The following is a 23,045-nucleotide window of genomic DNA, read 5'->3' as shown; positions in this document are numbered from 1 at the left end:
TGGAAGGCTGTGATTGCACTGGAGAGGGTGCAGAGGACATTCACCAGGATGTTGCCTGGGCTGGAGCATTTCAGTTATGAAGACAGACTAGGTAGGCTAGGATTGTTTTCCTTGGAGCGGAGAAGGCTGAGTGGGGACCTGATTGAGGTACACAAAATTATGAGGGGCTTTGATAGGATAGATAGGAAGAAACTTTTTCCCTTAGCAGAGAGGTCAATAACCAAGGGGCATAGATTTAAGGTAATGGGCAGGAGGTTTAGAGGGGAGTTGAGGAAGAATTTTTTCACCCAGAGGGTGGTTGGAATCTGGAACATACTGCCTGAAGGGGTGGTAGAGACAGGAACCCTCACAACATTTAAGAAGTATTTAGATGAGCACTTGAAACGCCACAGCATACAAGGCTATGGGCCAAGTGCGGGGAAATGGGATTAGTTAGGACGGGTGCTTGATGGTCCGAATAGGCGTGTTGGGCCGAAGGGCATATTTCTGTGCTATAAAACTCTATGATTCTATCATAATTGCTGAGATTGTAACTTGGTAATCACTCCATAATGTGCAGTTTATAGAGGTTTTTATTGGAATTCTGATTAATTTCAGTGCCGTAATCATCAAGTGAACACCAGTAGACCACCAGTCTGCTCTATGCCTTTGTCGTGTTGAGTCTGCACTGATCAAAGGGAGGTTACAGTGTTCATTATAAACAGTGCAGTGAAGCAAAAAGGTTTCAACGCACGTGCCTGCCGTTCTGATCAAGAGCCGCTTAGAGTGTGAAGAATCCAAAGAGTCCTCTTAACACTCATTTAAATCACAGTTTATGTTCTGTGCAACATGAAACTCGATCGCTTAAACCACAAAGAGCACAGTGGGAGTACCATCACCACAAGGACAGCAGCAATACAAAGCGAAAGCTCACCACTACCTCAAGAGGACACTAGGGATGGGCAATAAATGTTAGCCTTGCCAGTGATGCTCATGTGCCAAGAATGGTAAAAATATGCCCGAGGTGAGGGTCACTGCCCCTTCTTAAACTCAATGTCAGGCTCATGTAATTACTGAACAGATCCTGAGGCCTCAGATTCCTCTTTGAATCTCACTCAAAGGCAACAAAACAAGTGCATCCAGCTGGCACCTGGACTGGGCACGAATCTCAGAGGTTTTGATGCTCGTCTTGCCAACCTTCCAGGATTGTCCCAGTGTCTCCAGGAATGATAGATTAAACTGTAGACACTGTCAAATACAACCAAGGGGGAAAAAATCAAAGAGATAGCCAAAAAAAGAGATTTCTTCATATTTGTTGAACACTTTCATTTATTGGTTATAAAAATACTGGAGACAGCTGTTGGACTGAGAGTGAAGAATCATTCATTCCGGTAATTAAAAGCCTGTTCATTTCCAAATTACCTCAGGAAGACGGAGCACCATGACGGTGGATGTGTCGATGAACCAATGGCAGAAGAGTGGGGGAGGGGCAGTTGTTGGCGGCAGGAGATCATGTGATGAAACCTCCAGGAACACGGCCAGCCTGAGTTGGCAACCCTATTTGCCGCATCAGCCTTTCCAGCAATTCCTCAGAGACGCCTTCTCTATTTGTGTGGCCCAGTTTGCTATCGCAAGCTTCTAGAGGTGCAGAAAGAAGCAAGCCCCACTGTAAATAAAGTTCACAAATTGCCACCAGGAACATAACCCAGTAGTCACATAACGAAACCCACTGGACATGAGACTATGGTTACGGTTAAAGCAAAATCTCCATCCTACCCTTAGGGTCATCTGCATCGCTCTTTGTACAATTCCCCATCAATTGCCTTCCTTGTGACACATCTAAGTACCTGCTTCCCAAGGAGAACCAGTGATATTTTCTGCTGTATAAAACAGCACGATTGTTTGTACCTTATTCCAATACATGGGCCTCTGCTCTCCTCAACTGCTCAACCCTGCCTCCACACATCGCAACAAAAAAGGTGCAAGAAGATGTTTAAAAGTATAAGCAACTAAGGTGGACATGCCCATGCAGCAAACACTGGCAAAAGCCTCCCAAAACACCTATTGCAGCCTTCGAAATAACATTCCATGAGCATGCTTCGCCCCTCCCCCCTCTCAGAACATAACATCACTCCCCTCACCCCCCCTCAGAACATAACATCACTCCCCTCACCCCCTCTCTGAGAACATATCACTCCCCTCACCCCCTCTCAGAACATATCACTCCCCTCACCCCCTCTCAGAACATAACATCACTCCCCTGCCCCCTCTCAGAACATAACATCACTCCCCTGCCCCCTCTCAGAACATAACATCACTCCCCCCACCCCCCCCTCAGAACATAACATCACTCCCCTCACCCCCTCTCTGAGAACATGTCACTCCCCCACCCCCTCTCTGAGAACATATCACTCCCCTCCCCCCTCTCAGAACATAACATCACTCCCCTCCCCCCTCTCAGAACATAACATCACTCCCCTCCCCCCTCTCAGAACATAACATCACTCCCCTCACCACCCCTCTGAGAACATATCACTCCCCTCCCCCCACTGATAACATATCACTCCCCTCACCCCACCGAGAACATAACATCACTCCCTCACCCCCCCTCTGAGAACATATCACACCCCTCACCCCCCTCTCAGAACATATCACACCCCTCACCCCCCTCAGAACATATCACTCCCCTCCCCCCTCAGAACATATCACTCCCCTCCCCCCTCAGAACATATCACTCCCCTCCCCCCTCAGAACACATCACTCCCCTCCCCCTCTCAAAACATATCACTCCCCTCACCCCCCTCTCTCAGAACATATCACTCCCCTCACCCCCCTCTCAGAACATATCACTCCCCTCACCCCCCTCTCAGAACATATCACTCCCCTCACCCCCCTCTCAGAACATATCACTCCCCTCACCCCCCTCTCAGAACATATCACTCCCCTCACCCCCCTCTCAGAACATATCACTCCCCTCACCCCCCCTCTCAGAACATATCACTCCCCTCACCCCCCCTCTCAGAACATAACATCACTCCCCTCACCCCCCTCTCAGAACATATCACTCCCCTCACCCCCCCCCTCTCAGAACATAACATCACTCCCTCACCTCCCCTCTCAGAACATATCACTCCCCTCCCCCTCTCAGAACATATCACTCCCCTCACCCCCCCTCTCAGAACATATCACTCCCCTCACCCCCCCCCCTCAGAACATAACATCACTCCCCTCTCCGAACATAACATCACTCCCCTCACCCCCCCTCTGAGAACATATCACTCCCCTCCCCCCTCTCAGAACATATCACTCCCCTCCCCCCTCTCAGAACATATCACTCCCCTCCCCCCTCTCAGAACATATCACTCCCCTCCCCCCTCTCAGAACATATCACTCCCCTCCCCCCTCTCAGAACATATCACTCCCCTCCCCCCTCTCAGAACATATCGCTCCCCTCACCCCCCCCCCCAGAACATATCGCTCCCCTCACCCCCCCTCAGAACATATCGCTCCCCTCAACCCCCCCCCAGAACATATCGCTCCCCTCACCCCCCCCTCAGAACATATCGCTCCCCTCAGCCCCCCTCTCAGAACATATCGCTCCCCTCACCCCCCCCTCTCAGAACATATCAATCCCCTCACCCCCCCTCTCAGAACATATCACTCCCCTCACCCCCCCCTCAGAACATAACATCACTCCCCTCCCCCCCACTCAGAACATAACATCACTCCCCTCCCCCCCTCTCAGAACATAACATCACTCCCCTCCACCCCTCTCAGAACATAACATCACTCCCCCCACCCCCCCCCCCCAGAACATAACATCACTCCCCCCACCCCCCCCTCAGAACATAACATCACTCCCCTCCCCCCTCTCAGAACATAACATCACTCCCCTCCCCCCCCCCCTCTCAGAACATACCATCACTCCCCTCCCCCCCCTCTCAGGCTATAACACCCCCCCTCCTCTTCCCACTACTCTCAATTCACACACAGCCCACATTGCCCAAATGCAATGGATTGATAAAAACAGGTTAGCCAGCAGTGCAGGACAGACACAGCCAGCAAGGAGCACATACAGTTGAGAACTTTCTATGTATATAGTACTGCTGTAATATCGTCACAGCTGAAACCAACTCCATAGGTGAATGCTCTCCTCTCAGACCAGCTCAGAGAGTGCTGAATGCTCAGGAGGTTGAATTTTGGTTTTCATCTAACCTTCCATTGCCAATACAAAACAGATGATGTTTATGAAAACACAGCAGCAAAGACTGCCAGCAGGATAGTCCAGAATGACACCGGGGCTTAAAGTGTGAGGAGGACAGGTTGCATAAACTTGGCTTGTTTTCCTTGGGGTTTAGAAGGTTGAGTGGAGATCTAATTGAGGCGTTTAAAACGATAAACAGATTCGATAGAGTGGATAAAGAGAAACGACTCTATCAGACCTCAGGACACCCCAAACCTCTTTACAGCCAATGAAATTACTTTTGAAGAGTAGCCACTGCAGTAATGTAGCAAACACAACAGCCAATTTGTGCACAGCAAGCTCCCACAGACAGCAATGTAATAACCACCATATAATCTGTTTTAATGATGTTGGTTAAGGGATAAATATTGGCCAGGCCATGGGGAGAACTCCCCTGCCTTTCTTTGAAATAGTGCCATGGGATCTTTTACTGAGAGGGCAGATGGGATCTCGGCTTGATGTCTCCTCTGAAAGATGTCATCTCCAACACAGTAGCACTCCCTTAGTACTGCACAGAGTGTCAGCCTTTGATTATGTACTCACGTCTCTGCAGTGGGGTCCCGACTCAGAGACAGGAGTGTCACTAACTGAGCCTGGTTAACAACTATTTTAGGCCATTATTGCATTGAGGATGTTGAGCCCAGGCCAATAAATAGACATGTACAGATCTGACTTCAGTGACTGCATGTTTTATAACCCGTTGTTTAACTTGTTGTAATGCTTATCGGATGCCTGACAGGGTGAATAGTGGTGTTGAAATAACACATTTAGATCTTTAACACAGTGTCAGCAAACATCCTTATCGGCACAGTGGTTAGCACTGCAGCCTCACAGCTCCGGCGACCCAGGTTCGTTTCTGGGTACTGCCTGTGCGGAGTTTGCAAGTTCTCCCTGTGACCACATGGGTTTCCTCCGGGTACTCCGGTTTCCTCCCACATGCCAAAGACTTGAAGGTTGATAGGCAAATTGGCCATTGTAAATTGCCCCTAGTGTAGGTAGGTGGTATGAGAATTGAGGGAAGGAAGGTGGGGATGTGAGAGGGAAATGGGATTAATGTAGGATTAGCATAAAATGGGTGGTTGATGGTCAGGGCGGACTCGTTGGGCCGAAGGGCCTATTTCGGTGCTGTATCGCTCTATGACTCTATGACCTCAGTCCAGAGGTCATCCCAGCTGCAAATTATTCCACGATCTGACCCTGTTTCCTCTCACGCAAGGTTCATCTACAATAACAATACTAGGGGCAGGGTAGGAACAGACCCTTCGGCCAATTGCAGACAGGTCCCTCAGAAATCTGGGCTTCTGGAGTTACTGCACACAGTGAAGAGAGGAAGTTCGGCCAGGGAGGTGGGGGCAATTTTAACTTTGACCAATAGTGTGAGGTGGCGAATATTGATCAGCCTCTCTGTATACATCTCCCCTGCACTCAAAGGGAGGGGTGTAAACAAGCACCTGATCTGATATCTCTCCTTTACACAATCAGATAACGACAAAACTCATCTTGTGCTGCCAACTTGACCACCTCACGTCACTTTCACTGCCATCACCCACCCACCTCCACCCCCACCCAGCTCTCTGGGGTTTTCCTCCCCACAACTCCCCCCACCCTTCCCCAGCATGGCTTAGCTTTCGAAATGCTCAGCTTGTTCAACAAGCAACCTGGGAATTTTTTATTATTTTGCTTCTGTCTGTATGGGAGTTAAGGCTTTGTTGAATACAGAACCATGGGAATCGGGGGTGGGGGGGTGGGGTTGACAACGGGTAAATAAAGGCAGGCCCTCCATGACATAAGTATGTGAATTAAATCTCAGTCAAGGGAAGATGTCAACTGTACTGTCTCAAATCAAAATGAGAATGGTGTGCATGGGTGTGTGTAATGGCGAGATATGTATGTCTGTGCACGCGTGCGTGTGTGTATGTGAGAGAGTATAACAGAGATAGTTATTACAGCACAGAAGGTGGTCATTGGGCCCATTGAGCCTATGCCGGCTCTATGTTGCCTCTCCCTATCCTGTTTACCAAAATGCATCACCTCATATTTCTCGATATTAAATTCCATCTGCCACTTGTCTGTCCATTCTGCTAGCCTATGTCCTGTTACAGTCGACTGGCATCATCCTTACCCTTTGCCCCATTTCCAAGTTGGTATCATTGGCAAATTTTGAAATTTTACTCTGTATTCCAATAACCAAGGCATTTATGTATATCAAATAAAAGCAGCGGTTCCCAGCACTGACCCTTGGGGAACACCACTGTCTACCATCCTCCAGACTGAAAAACAACCACTTACCACGACTCAGTCTTCTGTCCTTAATTTTTTATCCAAGCTGTCACTGACCCTCCTGTTTTGTTAACCAGCCATTTATGTGATACTTGGTCAAACATTTTGTGCTTGAGAGACTGTGCGCATGACTGTGTGAGATGATGATCGTGTGGGAGGGGTGTGTGTATGCACACTCACTCTTCCTGATGTCATGTTTGAGCAGCTATAACATATAGATCTGATTTCATCTCACAGTGGGATGTGCATTATCAGACGTTCTCTGCTGTGGTTAGTTTGGAGTCAGGTGTAACAACATAAATGCAACATGTAGTATTGTATCGATCCATTTGCATTAACTGTTCAAACTGTCAATCTGACATGTAATGTTAATGTACTTTGTAAATATAACCCGTAATGGTAGGTGTAGTGAGGCACCTCAAGTACTGTACTGAAAGAAACTGGTCTGTATTGCACTTTATGTAATGTCAAATTTGAACTGTTAGGTAATGTATTTTTACAAATTTTATGGAGTATATTTTTGGGGGGAAAATCCCTTGTTCTAATGTAGAACTTTAGATTACTGTTATACAGATCTGCAGCCTATTAACAATAACATTTTCACTGCTGATGTGCAGTGTGACCAATCTAGAAATTAAAGAATTAACACTCTGTTTGTGGCTTTTTCTTTCATCTCAGATTGTCAGATAATCATTAAATTACAAAGATCAGAATTTTAACATCGAGACCTAACCCTGTATTCTAACTCGCATCAAGTCCCGATCACCCGTCACCTTGTACTCGCTGACCTACATTGGCTCCCAGTCCGGCAGTACCTCAATTTTAAAATTCTCATCCGAGTGTTCACCCTTCCCCATCTCTGTAACCTCCTCCAGCCCCAAAACTCTCGGAGGTATTTGTGTTCCTCTAATTCTGGCCTATTGAGCATCCCCGATTTTAATCACTCCACCATTGGTGGCCGTGCCTTTAGCTGCCAAGGCCCTAAGCTCTGGAATTCCCTCTTTCAACATCTCCACTTCTCTCCCCTCCTCTAAATCACTCCTCAAAACCTACCTCTTTGACCGAGCTTTGGTCACCTGTCCTAATAGCTCCTTATGTGGCTCCAAGTCAAAGTTTGTCTGATAATGCTCTTATGAAACACATTGAAACATTTTTATGCTTTGACAATATAAGTTGTTGTTGTTTTGAGGCATTGTTCCTTATAAGTTCCAAATACACTGCCCTCCGCCCTTCCTCCACTCTATTGCTCACTGTTGAAATCAAGCCTCACCAGAGTTTCCCTCTTTTACTCCAGTTTTTTCCCCAAGGGCCTCAAAAATCTGGAGCTTCACCTTCTGAAGTCTTTTCTTCTCTTCCAAGCTTCTGGCTTTTCAAACCCCTACCTTGCCTTCACCAAATCATGAACTGACTTACCTCATACTTTATTGTGCTCTTTTCATCCTGCACTATTGCCTTGATTGGTTTCCATGATAAATAAATGCGTCCAGGCCAACAGTAGACTCCCTCAGGTCACCTTGACAAGCACAATAATTCCACCCCACCCCAAACAAAATAAAACTGAATTAAACACAGCCAAAACAACAATAGTGGTTTCATTTCTCCTGTCAATACAGAGCTTGGGACTGGTAGGGTTGTGAAACGCTTCTGACAGGTTGCAAGGTCAAATTTCAACGTGACAATTCTATTTCATAAATTTGGTAATAAACTAGGAAATTCCTCCAAAAACAAAGCACTTGCATTTATATAGCGCCTTTACAACCACAAGACATCCCAAAGCATCTTATACCCAATGAAGTACTTTCGAAGTGTAGTCACTGATATTATGTAGGGAAATATGGCAGCCAATTTGCACACAGCAAACTCCCACAAACAGTAAATAACCAGATAATCTGATTTTAGTGATGCTGGTTTTTGGGTACACCAGAAAATTCCACTTTGAAATAGGGCCATGGGATCTTTCATGTTCCACTGAAAGGCTTTTGATAAGGTCACACACAGCAGGTTAGTAAACAAAATTAGAACACATGGGATTAGGGATAATATATTGTGATGGATTGAGAGTTGGTTAACAGACAGAAAACAGAGAGTAGGAATAAACGGGTCATTCTCAGGAATGGCAAGGTGTTTCGAATGGGGTAACGCAAGGATCAGCGCTGGGACCACAGCTGTGAATCTATATAAATGACTTGGACGCGGGGACCATATGTAATATTTCCAAATTTGCTGATGACTCAAACTAGGTGGGAATGTAAGTTGTGAGGAGGATGCAAGGAGGCTTCAAGGGGATTTGCGCAGGCTAAGTAAATGGGCAAGAACATGGCAGATGGAATATAACGGGAATAAGTGTGAAGTTATCCACTTTGGTAGAAAAAACAGAAAGGCAGAGTATTTCTTAAATGGAGAGGGGTTGGGAAGTGACAATGTCCAAAGAGACCTGGGTGTCCTTGTTCATGAGTCACTAAAAGCTAGCATGCAGGTGCAGCAAGCAATTAAGGGGGCAAATGGTAAGTTGGCCTTCATTGCAAGGGGATTGGAGTACAGGAGTGGAGTTGTCTTGCTGCAACTGTATGAAGCCTTTGTGAGACCGCACCTGGAGCAGCGTGTACAGTTTTGGTCTCCTTATCCAAGAAAGGATATACTTGCCATGGAGAGAGTACAACAAAGGTTCATCAGACTAAACCCTAGGTCTTATGAGGAGAGATTGCAGAAACTGGGACTGTATTCTCTAGAGTTTCAAAGAATGAGAGGTGATCTCATTGAAACTTATACATTTCTTACAGGGTGTGACAGAGTGGATGTAGATAGGATGTTTCCTCTGGCTGGTGAGTCTAGAACTAGGGGACACAGTCTCAGAATAAGGGGAAGGCCATTTAAGACTGATATGAGGAGGAATTTCTTCCCTCAGAGGGTGGTGAATCTGTGTAATTCTCTACCCAGAGGGCTGTGGAAGCTCAATCATTGATCATGTTCAAGACAGAAATCGATAGATTTCTGGATACTAATGACATCAAGGGATATGGGGATAGTGGGGAAAAATGGCAGAGAGGTAGATGATTGGCCATGATCTGTTTGAACGGCGGAACAGGTTCGACAGGCCGAATGGCCTACTCCTGCTCCTATTTCCTATGATGCGAAGACAGACAGGGCCTCAGTTTAATGTCTCATCCAAATGACGGTACCTCCGACAGTGCAGCAGTCCCTCAGTATAGCGCTGGAGTATAAGCCTAGATTACGTGCTCAAGTCTCTGAAGTGGGGATTAGACCAATGACCTTCAGAGTCACTGAGCCCTGGTTGAAAGCTGTCGGCTGACCCCACACACCAAACTGCTTCACGAATGTCGTGCATCCAAACCTCACCAACCCCCCTGCCCTGCATCAACCGCACCCAACCAACCCCCCCCCCCCCCCCCAGCTGGCCTAGTAACCAGTCTGGTCAACACATGACTACAGTTGCACACTTGTTATTTGACTCTCATGCCGTCAGGAACTAGATCTCAAGAACAAGATTATTTTTTCAATATATGGGTCAGAGTAATGGCATTATCCTGTAATTCTTTAGTGCTTTGTACCTATTCCACTTGGCCTGTGCTTTTATCTCCCTGGACCTAGAATTCCAGAAAGTTTTCAGCCATTCAGCTCATTGTATCTGTTCCTTAACTATTTACCTTGGCTTCTGCAGTTTGCTGCAGTAATCATCCAATAGTCACTGCCCCTGAGCCCAGTTGATGTAACCGCTGCCATGGAAACCTACCAGCGTCAATAATAGGAGAACTGACATGGGGGAGGCCATCATAATCTCAGTCTTTATGTAAACGGTGGACGAGAGCTACAGCTGCACACCACCTGCTCAGAGAGAGGCGTATTGTACTGTTACCTGGAAACCAGTTAACACATCCACAGGAACAGTAATAGGAATGCAGAACTAATGGGAACGTCTGAAAGAGAGAGAGAGAGAAAGAAAGAAAGAAAGAGAGACTTGCATTTATATAGTGCCTTTCACAATATTACAAAGTGCTTTACAGCCAATAAAGTATTTTTGAATTGTAGTCAGTAGCAATGAAATAAATCATGTTATTTAAGTGTTTAGTTGAAGGATAATGATTGGCCAGGACACTGGCAGAACTCCCCTGCACGGTTTCAAAATAGTGCCGAGGGATCTTTTACATCCACCTAGAAGGGCAGATGGGGCCTTGGTTTAATGTCTCATCCGAAAGACGGCACCTCAGAATCACAGAATGGCTACAGTGCAGAAGGAGGCCATTCGGCCCATCATGTCTGCACTGTCTTTCTGAAAGAACAATTCCCTCAGTTCCATTCCCCCGCCTTCTCCCCGTAATCCTGCACATTCTTCCTTTTTCATATAACTGTCTAGTTCCCTTTTGAATGCTTCAATATAACCTGTTTCCACCATGTTGTCAGGCAGTGCATTCCAGACCTGAACCACTCGCTGCGTGAAAAAGATTTTTCTCATGTCACTTTTACTTCTTTTACCAAATACTTTAAATCTGTGCCCTCTCGTTCTCAATCCTTTCACGAATGGGAACACTTTCTCTCTGACACTGCAGGACTCCCTCAGTACTGCACCTGAGCATCAGCCTTGGTTATCTTAATACATTGGTTAAAAATGTCCTGTCATGGACCACCCATGCCCCTGCCTTGGTCTGCCCAGAGCACAGCTTCTTTGAATGACGGGAAAATTGGATAACTGCCGTGAGAATGGCCTTGGGTAGCTCTTGCTAAATTTTCCACCTTCTTCACTTGTGGGGTTAGTGGCTCGGCTCTGGTCCACAAATCTCTGTGTCGTGATTAACTTGCATCCTACTGTTCTGTGGCAAAATGCAATGAAGAAACAAGTAAACCACCCGAACAGATTGTGTTGTCTACAACTGCAGCAACACTGGAGTGTTCATTGACTATTGCGTGAGAAGCTTGGCGCTTCATAACTTGCCATTATTTTTGCATTGCAAGAAAATATATGCCAGCCTCCTGAAGGCCTCGCAGTGAGCTCAATGCCAGCATTATATCCAAGCCCCAGTCCAGAGACTTGAGCAGATCTCCAGGCTGACACTTCAGTGCAGTACTGAGAGAGTGCTGCACTGTTGGAGGTGCCGTCTTTCAGGTAAGATGTTAAACTAAGGCTCCGTCTGCTTTCTCAGGTGGGCATAAAAGATCCCGTGGCACTATTTTGAAGAGGAACAGGGGAGTTCTCAACTGTGTCCTGGTCAATATTTATCTCTCAAACAATACCTAAAACAGATTATCTGATCATTATGCTGCTTGTGAGAGCTTGCTGTGCACGTATTGGCTGCTGTGGTTCCCAAATTGCAACAGTGACTACACTTCAGAAAGTACTTCATTGGCTGTAAAGCTTTTGGGACATCCTGAGATTGTGTAAGGCGCTATATAAAAGCAAGTCGCTATATAAATGCAAGTCATTCTTTCTTTGAACAATGAGACTTTGCTCACACCACAGAACAATTTCCACTGCTTTGTTCAGATAATGATAAGATGGCAGTTGATGTGAACACATTCTGAGGTCTTTCAATAGCTAGAAGCCTCAGGTCATCACCTGTGAAGTGAAAACTCTCTTCTTCTTCAATGTCTATCTACAACAGACACAAATCTGGGTTTCAGGTAATACTTACGCAATGGTTAACAAGAACAGAGCCATCAAGGTCACATTCTGCTGCTTTGTAAACAGTCACTGCCTCTCTCCATCTCTGGCCTGCACTTAGCTTTTTTTCTTTTAAAAAGACTCCTCCTGTTCAATCCACAAATACATCTGTGCGACCTCAAGCAGCTTGCTGCCAGTTTACCCATGCCCGGAATGTGCCATGTCGCATAGGGGGAGGGGAAAGTGCAAATCCTCCATCCCTCCCGCTTATCATTCCAAACAGCAACGTAACAGGCTTCACCTCTCTCTAAGAGAATCTGTCCCATTAATCACTAATCCTGGTGAGCTGCTCTTGTCTTTTAATTTGCGTGAGACTAGCCAGCACACATAATAAAAACATAAACTGAAAGCTATTCAGCATGACAAGGCAATTGGGGGAAACCACTGAGACTCCCCCGATGCCTATTCAGGCCTTATCTACGTGCTTCTTAATCTGTAGCCCTGTTATGGCTGGCTGCTCGCAGAAGAATTCGATTGCCCTGAATGCCGTTTGCTTGCTGTCCACTTGTGGAGCTTTGTCCAGCTGTTGTCCACTTGCGGTTCCAAAGTCCGCGGGTCAGAAGTCGCTCTATAATCTATCACGGCTCAGCTGCCTCTGTTGAAGTGTCAGCCATGGCTAAGTCAGCAACACTCTTACCTCTGAATGCGAGAGACCGGAGCACAAAATCCAGGCTGACACTTCAGTGCAATACTGAGGGGTTGCTGCACTGTCAGAGGTGCCATCTTTCAGATAAGATGTTAGACCAAGGTCACATCTGCCCTTGTAGGTGGACATAAAAGATTCCATGACACTATTTAGAAGAAGAACAGGAGACTTCTCTCTGGTGTCCTGGCCAATATTTATCTCTCAACCAATGTCATTGAACAGAAATGATCTGATTATTGTTATGAGTTCTTTATGTTGTCTGACAACATAAATGAGATGCGTGGAGTCCAATTCATTGAAGATCTTTAACAGTTTTATTAACAGCTAAACTATTATATACAATACAGAACAAACTATTTACAGAACCTTCATCTGGGTGTTACAGTTGCAGAGTGACTCTGGCTTCGAGGCTATCCAGGCACTTATCTCATTAGCAGAATGAGATCTTAAAGGGGCATCACTCTTAAAGCAATCATACAACGTCCCCTTTCTTCCCAAAGATAAGTCTCATATGCTACAAGTAAAAACACATGAAATTAGATATCAAGATTAGTTAAGCGGGATAGCGATTAGAAAATTTACAGGTATAGAAGTTTAAGAATCCATATATCGTTTTAGTGGTTTGACAACTCTTACAGATCTGGTTATGGTATAACTTTCTGGGGATGTGGATTTCACCCGTGGCTGTTTTGGGTTTGCAGACAAGTTGTCAATGTGTTGGTTGTTGTCCTGTTGTCACATCTGCCCTCATCGTCAGAGTGTATTCTTTCAAGTCCGCTGTGCGCAATTGAAGTATTGCACACTTCTCTTAGTTGGCTTCAGTTCCTCCTCAGCACTGCTCCATTAAATGTTGTAATCTTGTAGGACCTGGCTCATCGCATACTTTGGATACCTCTGTTGGTAACCATGTTCTTATTGCGGGGTATATGGCTCTGACCTTTTGTCCAATATGTAGCTGAGGTAGTTCCACCCCTGCGTGTCGGTCATGCACCATCTTCATTGTCCCTTGTTTTTCGAGCAGTGTCTCCTGCATCTCAGAGAATTTGACAGTCAAATCACTTTTTCCTCCAAGAGGTCTTTCTGAAATGCTTCAGTGGGTATTGAGACAATCACCAGCTCCACTAGATGCTCTGAGAGCTCTGTTTCTGATTGATTTGGCTTGGCTGCCAAACATGATCTGTGCTGGTGACAGTAAGCCCAGATCCATAGTTGCAGCTCTGAGGTGGAGCATGGCAACATGAAAATCTTGTTTCGTTGGTCCTACACTTCAGGATAAGTGATTTGACTGTGTGAACCAGTCACGCCGCAAGACAAATAGATCTCGGGTAGTACGGTGAGGATTTCACATGCTTTACGTCCCATTTGGTGCACATATCCCTGAAAGGTTTGCCAGTATACTGTGGCTCATTGTCAGAAATGATTTCTTCAGATGCACCGAACAGACTGAATATGACACTCAATGTACCCGTGATGACCACGCTTGAAGTGTCTTTTACCTGTCTGACAATTGGAAATTTGGAGAAGTAATCAGTGACGAAGGTAAAGTCGTCTCCATTAACGGAAAATAGATCAGTGGCGAATTTGGACCAAGGGACTGCTGGAATCTCGTGAGGGTGTAGAGGCTCTTTTCATTGTTGTGGTTGGTGGCTCTGGCATGCCTCACACATCCTCACTTTTCGATGTCACCATTGACCCCTGGCAAATAAACAGTGTCTCATCCCAGTCATCTCATTTGCTCTACACCCATATGGCCTTGGTAAAGTTGTGACAAGATGGCCTGTCGGAAAGCTTTGGGCACAATCACTTGTTTTCCCTTGAAGGTGACATCTCTCGAGATACCGAGTTCATCTTTATAAGGCCAAAAGCACCTGAGGGTTTCTGGCACCTATTTTACTGTATCAGGCCAACCTTCTATGATGACTCTCCACAGTGCCTTCAGTTGTGGATCATTGGCTGTTTCTGATTGCAGTCGGTCACATTTGTGCTGATCAAAATACAATAAATCAATTTTGAGCACATCTTACCCTTAGATGTCCATGCTGTCTGCTTGCAGATCCAGTGGAACTTCTTCGTTCTTGCTCGGGTTTGGCAATCTGCTCAGCATATCCAAGGTGACCATTTTGGTACCTGGTTTGTAGCAGATGTCCAAGTCGTACCCCTGTACTTTCACTAAGAGCCACTGCAGTTGAGGTGGTGCGCTTGTCAATGATTTGTGTCCTACTGTGATTTCTGGCTGCGTCTTTGGAGCCAAATTTCTTGCATAGGTGGGCCCAGTGTCCTTTTGCACTGCACGCCTTACACAGATCTTGAAATGCAGGACAACTTCACGGTAAGTGGGACAAACCACACAGCTTGCTTTTTGCGACCTAGTTATGGTGCTGATACTGTTGGCTGCATCTAATGTTCGCAGATGCTGTTGTCCGAATACAATGGCTAAGTATTTCCCGCCATCTTCTAGCAGCGTATCAATGCTGTGACCTTCCTTTTTCCTCCAAGAAGTCTTTCTGAAATGCTTCAATGGGTGTTGAGACAATCGTCAGCTCCATTAGACGCTCTGAGAGCTCTGTTTCTGAATAATCACATTTGTTGCCCTTACTACGGCATCTGCTGACGAACTGATCTATTGATTCCTGTAGCTGTTGCCTGTAGGAAATCAATTCCAGGTGGTGAATTCTAAAATTCACTCATAATCGGAACTGATCGTCTGGCACTTTCCATATCTTTGTGGGATCTTTCTGGTCCTCTTCAGATAAGCCAGAGGTTTTGATTCTGTGTAACCCCTCATTTCCAACTGCTATCATTTTTACAGGCTGCTTCTCTGGTTCTACAATCACTTGGTCTCTGAAGCATAACTACATTTTTTGTTTAAAAAGTTTGAACGTCCTTCCAGTTCATGCTGGGCAATTTGGTATCCATCTTTCTGCTGTTCTTTTGCTTTCTGCACTTTATTTAACTTTGCTTTATTCACTCTGTGCTCCTTCCCCTTTAAGACATTCTCTGTTATCTAGACTAACTGCTTGGATGGAGAGAAGCAAGTGTTAGACTGTGTCCTGTGTTTATTTTGCTTTCAGCACTTAAGCCTGTCAGTTTACACAACTGCTCAATAGGCAGTTAAATTGCTTATTTTTGCTAGAGTTTGTTTGTGTTCTTCACGCGCAAGTGGTTTAATGATTTTTTTTTTTAGCAGTGGCTGCATGAATGGAAACTCTTCTTCACGGTCAAGTGGTTTAGTGAATTTTTTCTACCTTTGGCTGCATGGATGGAGACTCTCCTGTGCTTTTGGCTGTCAGATGCCTCCTGTAATGGCGTCGACCTCGATCAGTCTTAAAGGAATTGGATTTTGCCAGTTTTTTTTTAAATGGAGCCTTTGAAAAAAATCAACTTTTTAAGCACTTTTTGGCACAATGACTCACCCAATCGCAGGAATTTACTTGAAGCCTGTTGTTCTATGTTCTGTCATCTACAGCTAGAGGTAGATTCTTTTTCCTTTCCACTGTTTGGGCCAGTATTTCTTTTGAACGTTCTCTCTGGTGGCTGTAGGAAGGGTCATTTTCAAAGCTGTTTTACCTGTGGTCTTCAGATCATAGATCTTGTGTTTTCACCTAGGCTGCCACCATATAATGAGTTCTTTATGTTGTCTGATGCAACATAAATGAGTTGCGTGGAGTCCAATTCGTTGATTCGTTGAAGATCTCTAAACAGGTTTATTAAAAGCTAAACTATTATATACAGTACAGAGCAAACTATTTACAGAACCTTCGTCTGGGTGTTACAGACTACAGCCTGGTACCTATCTCGTTAGCATACTGAGATCTTAAAGGGACATCACTCTTAAGGCAATCATACAATTATCACAGAAGTCCTCGAGGCGGCCAACAGCCCCCGCTTATACACACTACTGAGTCAGCAGCACTTGAGATGGCTTGGCCATGTGAGCCGCATGGAAGATGGCAGGATCCCCAAAGACACATTGTACAGCAAGCTCGTCACTGGTATCAGACCCACCGGCCGTCCATGTCTCCGCTTTAAAGACGTCTGCAAACGTGACATGAAGTCCTGTGACATTGATCACAAATCGTGGGAGTCAGTTGCCAGCGTTCGCCAGAGCTGGCGGGCAGCCATAAAGGCGGGGCTAAAGTGTGGCGAGTCGAAGAGACTTAACAGTTGGCAGGAAAAAAGACAGAAGCGCCAGGGGAGAGCCAACTGTGTAACAGCCCCGAAAAACAAATTTTTCTGCAGCACCTGTGGAAGAGTCTGTCACTCTAGAATTGGCCTTTATAGCCACTCCAGGCGCTGCCCCACACACCACTGACCACCTCCAGGCGCTTACCCATTGTCTCTCGAGATAAGGAGGCCAAAGAAGAAGAAAGAAGAACAATTATCACAATTGTGGGATCTTGCTGTATGCAAATTAGCTGCCCAGTTATAACAGTAACTACAGTACAACAGTGCCATCACCCATAATGAGCACATACATTTTTAACAAGGTCGCCAAATAGCAGGGAACCAGGGTGACTTTTCACCCCTCGCCCTGTTGTAGCCTCAATCCTTGTCCCAGCTAAGTTCATCTAATTCAGCGAAGGCCAGGCTTCAAACCGAGACCGTTTTTTTGTTTACAGCTTAATACCATGTCTACAGTGTGCCTGTATGCTGAGCCATCATGAGAGCCCCAGCTGTTGTTCTTAATGGTTCCATTCTGGGGACAGTTGGAATACACGCAAGTTATCCTCAACTAATTTTCTTCAGCTTGAAACTGTGTGTGTGCAGTGCTGCTACATCGCCAGCAGATGGCAACACAGAAGCAGTGGCACAAGAAGTATGTGCAGAATGGGAGAAGACCCACTCCATTCAACAGACCCGAACTCACTGTACCTCAAAAGCAAAGAATACCCATAATTGAAGCTCCCGTGAAAACAAAGCTGGTAATTATCTGCATCATTGGAGCCACGATATTGATACAGCACCTCCCATACCCGCAATCTTCACCACCTACAAGGACAAGGGCAGCAGATGTATGGGAACACCACCACCTGCAAGTTCCCCTCCAAGCCACACACCATCCTGACTTGGAACTATATCGCAGTTCCTTCACTGTCGCTGGGTCAAAATCCTGGAACTCCTTCCTAACATCACTGTAGGTGTATCTACACCACGTAGACTGCAGTGGTTCAAGAAGGCAGCTCACCACCATCTTCTCAAGGACAACAAATGTCGACCTTGCAAATGACACACCAAGAATGATTTTAAAATTGTTTAACCCTCCCCAGTCCGCACTTCACAACGGGACGGGTGCACAGAGTATTTGATCAGTGGCTTATAGCCAATTCTTCACTTGATATTAATCCAGGTCCTTTTCAAAAGAATTAACGCGGCTTTAAATACTTCTGATATATTCCACAACTCGACAGGAAAATAACTTTCCGAAAATGTCATCTTTCTTGAGGCTTGCTAACGTGTACTCATTTCCTCCACTCCTACACTGTAAATGTACCAGTGAACTGTAGCTGTTAGCACCTATATTGCCCTACTTTCTCAGTGGTTTAAGGACAAAATCAAGCTGCATCTCCACATTCGTTGCTCCAACGCAACAGGTTTAAATCTGTGAGGTGCTCTTATTGCTAGATATTCTAAAACCCTAGGATTCTCCTGGTGGTGATTCTCTGAATCCTCCCCCAGATAATTTCAACATCATCACTAGTGCTTCAGCAAATCATGCGGCCAGTTGTGTTTTTCATATCATGTCCTCAGTTCTAGGGATGTGGGCGACACTGCAAGGTCAGCATTTAGTGCCCCCGCAAACCCCAACCACCACATAATGTGTGACTGGAGTCACATTTAGGCCAAACAAAATAAGGATGGCATGGTTCCTTCCCTGAAGGACCCGAGTTCAAATCCCTTCAAGGACAAGGGCAGATGATATGTGGGAACACCACCACCTGCAAGCTCCCCTCCAAGCCAAACTCCACCCTGACTTGGAAACACATCGTCGGTCCTTCACTGTCACTGGATCAAAATCCTGGAATTCCCTCCGTAACAGCACCATGGGTGTACCCGCACCAGACAGACTGCGGCAGTTCAAGAAGGTAGCCCACCACCACCTTCTCAAGGGCTGGCCTAGCCTGTGACGCCCACACCCCATAAAGTGAATAAACGAAAAAGGTCTCACCTCTCCTGTTCTCTGTAACCTCCTCCAGACTTACAACTCTCTGAGAATTCTGTGTTCTGTCTATTCTGGCCCCTTGGCAATCCCCAACTTCCTTCACTCCTTCACTGGTGGCCGTGCCTTCAGCTGTTCATGCCCCAAGCTCGAAAATTCCCTCCCTAACTCTCCCCACCTCCCTCTCCTCCTTTACAAAGGTGTTCAAAACTCACACTCTGAGCTACCTTTTGGATACCTGTTCATACTCGATTCACTCCACATGATATTGTTATGCCAATTCGTTTTGTTGAATTATAATTTTCTTTGGTCCACTGACTGGAGATCTGACTTTATTGTTTTTGAAGAAATTTTAAAAGAACATTTAAAAAAGGATGACTGCTGGCAGCTTAGGATGGCCACCTAGTTTGATACACTGTATCCTATATCACAAAGGACTGTGAGGAGTGAGACGAAATGTCTGTGCATTTCCCAACAAGAACCAAGACCTAGGAGGTTTAATGGAACTGCCTGTTCTTTTTTCCAAACAGTGAAATGCTGCTAACTGCTATGTTTGAATCACTGAGTGGCTGTCATGTAACAAGCCCCACCCCATCTATGGTTTTAGCTGGTGTTTGCTCTGCAGCAGAGGAAAAGCAACTGGACTCTGACATCAACAGGCCCGAATTGGGGGTCCCTTTCTCTCTCCATTCCAGCTTGAAAGCTTTCAAATCCTGCTTGTTGACTAACCACCTTTGCATACTCCGGCTACAATCAAAAACCCCGAAGGAGGAAATCATCAGCATTGCTATCTCCAAGACACTCACCGAACCAGTCATCTACCTTTTCAAACTAAAAGCCTCAGGAATACCGAATTCTGCTAGAAGCCAACCGAATCAACAAACTGTACAGACTGTATACCCTTTTTCATGGACTGTAACTCAACCAATCTACCTTTCCCCACTCTGTAACCTATTTGTGTGTGTGTAAATCTCTAGTGTGTGAGACAGAGTGCAAGTTGGCGCGTTGTTTATTATTTTTTTCCAGTTCGATTTAGGTACAATAAAGTTAACCTCTTTCTTTCTTAACTCAAGAAAACCTGTCCAATTGGTTCTTGTTATGATCATAGCAAGTAAGTAATCAAACACCTACTGAATTGGCCAGTGCATCCACTTGACGCAAGAATTAAACCTGCCTGTTGTGGTCTAACAAGGGGAGGGAAAAGAGGGATGCCCTTCAACCCCTCCTCCCTTGACCGTAATAGAAATCCAGGGGCTTGGCCAAAATCAAACCCAAAGACAAACAGGGAATTAGAAATGGAAAACCAAATTGATCCCTAGCAATAATTTAAAAACTTCCATATAGGTTTTTTTGCGGTTTTCAGTGCTAGAGTACGAAAATGTCCACATTTGAGGCCAATACCTTCCTAGAACAGAATGAAGTAACTTGGACCAAGTTAAAAGCCCTATCTGTTGAAGAGTTGAGGAATGTAGCTGGGAAGTCAGAAATCCTAAAACTTGTGGCCAACCATTTTAAAATTGACACTGAAGAATCGGAGACAGGCATAGAAACTGAAACAGACAAAGTAACAATAGCAAAGGTACAACTAGAACAGAGGAGACTTGAATTAGAATTCCAGAAGGGGAAAGAGCAGAGTGTGTTTCAGGAAAGGGAGCAAGAAAGAGCTTTCCAGAGAGAGAAAGAGGGGGATTCCAGGACAGGGAAAAAAGGGGGAATGAGAAAAAGGGAGGAAAGGGAGAAGAGCGAGCTTTCCAGAGGGAGTTAAGGCAGCTCGAACAGAATAGGGGAAGGCCCAATGCACCCAGTGAAGGCACTGCTATAGTGAGTGAGTTACCCCGAGCTCAGGACCGGGTGCTGAGCGCTTAAAGTTCTCCCAGTTGATACCAAAGTTTAATGAGGGGGATGTGGAAGCATTTCTCATCTCTTTTGAAAAGCTTGCAAAACAGTTGAAGTGGGCATTAGAGAGCTGGACACTGTTATTGCAAAGCAAACTAACAGGAAAAGCCCATGTGGTTTATTCACTTTTGCCTGATGAGAGTTCATCAGATTATGAGATGACTAAAAATGCTATCCTGAGTGCAAATGAGCTAATACTGGAGGCTTACCACCAAAAGTTTCAAACTCTCCGAAAGCAGCCTTTACAAACTTACATTGAGTTCAAGAGGGTTAAGCAACTCGCTTTTGACCAATGGATATGGGCATTCAAGGTAGAGTCCACCTATGAAAACATCAGAGAGGCGATCCTCCTTGAGAAGTGCAAAAACTCGCTTCCCCTTTCCATAAAAAACCATGTGGAGGAACAAAAGGTTCCATGAGCCAGGCAGGCAGCAATCTTGGCTGATGATTATACCCTTATTCACAAGCCCTTGCCCCAAGGGAAACCCTTCCCTAGTCACCTCCAAAAACCTGAAAAGGATAGAAAGTGGGTGAGCGATAGGAGGATAAACAGCCATGAGCGAGAAGGGAGAACTGGAAACACAGGGGGTCCTCCTCAGGTCAGAAAGGAAGGTGCTGAGAAAAGGATAGATGCCCGGAAGCCTGCATGTTTCCATTCCAACAAGGCAGGTCACCTTCGAGCTGTCTGCTGGAAATTACAGGGAAAACCCACAGGTTTAGTCAGGACACACCAGACCAGTGCAGGAAAAGGGGCCCTGATGGAAAGCACAGCAGACCAGGCTGTGGCTTTAATTGTGGCAGTAAAACCCAGTAAACCTACAGCTGAGTGTACGGGAAATCTTAACAAAATCCCTGAGAGTTACCAGGATTTTGTGTCCAGAGGAAAAGTGACCCCATACCCCTTGAGTGAGGCGAGTAAGCTCATAGTCATACTTAGGGATACAATCCCTGCTGCTGAGAAAAGGCAGGACCTTTCCCCCAGAGAGTGCACTGAATGCAAGAGTGCTAATAGATATCAGAGGAAAGTATATGCCCATACCTTTATACCGGGTGCACCTGGAGTGCGACCTTGTTTCAGGACCAGTAACTGTGGGGATTGTCCCTACTTTACCTGTGGATGGGGTCCATCTGCTCCTGGGTAATGATCTGGAAGGGGCGAAGGTGGTAGCAGCTTTCCGAATGGTTTTAGAGAGACCAAAACAGGTCAGGGAGACAGAGCAGTTACAGGAAAAGGTCCCTGGCATTTTTCTTGACTGTCTGGTGACCTGGTCCATCACCAAACAAGCTCCGTCAGAGGAGGCTGAACTGGCACTGCAGACAGATGACCCTACTGTCTGGTTATCTGAAACCTTCTTTGGGAAGTTAGAGGACCTAGAGGATGGATTAAACAGGTCTTCCTTGTTCAAGGCTGAGCAAGCCGGCCCAGGGTTAAAAAGTTAGCACAGACTTCCCAAACTGAATCTGAAGCAGAGAGCGTTCCAGAGTGTTACTATTTAAAGAATGAGGTGCTGATGAGGAAGTGGAGACCTCCTCACAGACAAAGAGTGGACAGTGGTTCACCAGGTAATGGTGCCACCAAGCTACCTTAGGGAAATATTGAGAATAGCCCACGAGATTCCAATAGCTGGACATGTCGGTATCAGAAAAACTCAAGCCTACATAAGACAGCATTTTCACTGGCCACAACTCCACAAGGATGTGGTGGAGTTCTGTAAGACTTGCCACACATGCCAGGTTGTGGGGAAGCCTCAACCTGCAATAAAACCTGCACCCCTAATTCCAATAACGGCTTTTGGGGAACTGTTCAGCAGAGTGCTTGCAGATTGTGTGCAACCCCTGCCGAAAAAAGGGGGCGACCAGTATCTTTTCACCATTATGGATGTGGCTACTTGATTTCCAGAAGCTATCCCTCTAAGAACTATCTCTGCCAAGGTATGGTGGAGGGGCTAACCAAATTCTTCACCCGATATGGGCTGCCTGCTGAGATCCAGTTGGATCAGGGCACAAATTATAAATCCAGTATTTTTCAAAAGGTCATGGGTAATCTGGGCATAACCCAGATAAACTCCTCAACCTACCACCCACAGTCACAAGGGACTTTGGAAAGGTACCCCCAGATCCTAAAGACAATGATCAAGGCATACTGCTATGAGTACCCCCATGACTGGGA

The 23,045-nt window shown here is 45.8% G+C and overlaps 1 protein-coding gene across 5 annotated transcripts in view; it reads right to left on the bottom strand.

Annotated features, from left to right (window-relative positions):
* The window catches only part of shroom2a (shroom family member 2a), a 257,740-nt gene that overhangs the window by 115,442 nt on the left and 119,253 nt on the right, over nucleotides 1–23,045 (bottom strand). Inside the window, exon 1 of one of the 5 annotated variants that reach the window (XM_068040347.1) lies at nucleotides 12,148–12,238. The exons of the other annotated variants lie outside the window; for them this stretch is intronic. Coding sequence (XP_067896448.1) covers nucleotides 12,148–12,173 — 26 coding nt within the window. The 5' untranslated portion in view covers nucleotides 12,174–12,238. Of the gene's footprint in view, nucleotides 1–12,147; nucleotides 12,239–23,045 lie in introns of those variants that run through there. 5 annotated transcript variants of the gene reach the window in all.

The sequence above is a fragment of the Heterodontus francisci genome, chromosome 10 (assembly GCF_036365525.1).
Source record: "Heterodontus francisci isolate sHetFra1 chromosome 10, sHetFra1.hap1, whole genome shotgun sequence".
Lineage (NCBI taxonomy): Eukaryota > Metazoa > Chordata > Chondrichthyes > Heterodontiformes > Heterodontidae > Heterodontus > Heterodontus francisci.
The sequence above is the reverse complement of the archived record's forward strand: the minus strand, read 5'-3'. Positions and strand labels throughout refer to the sequence as shown.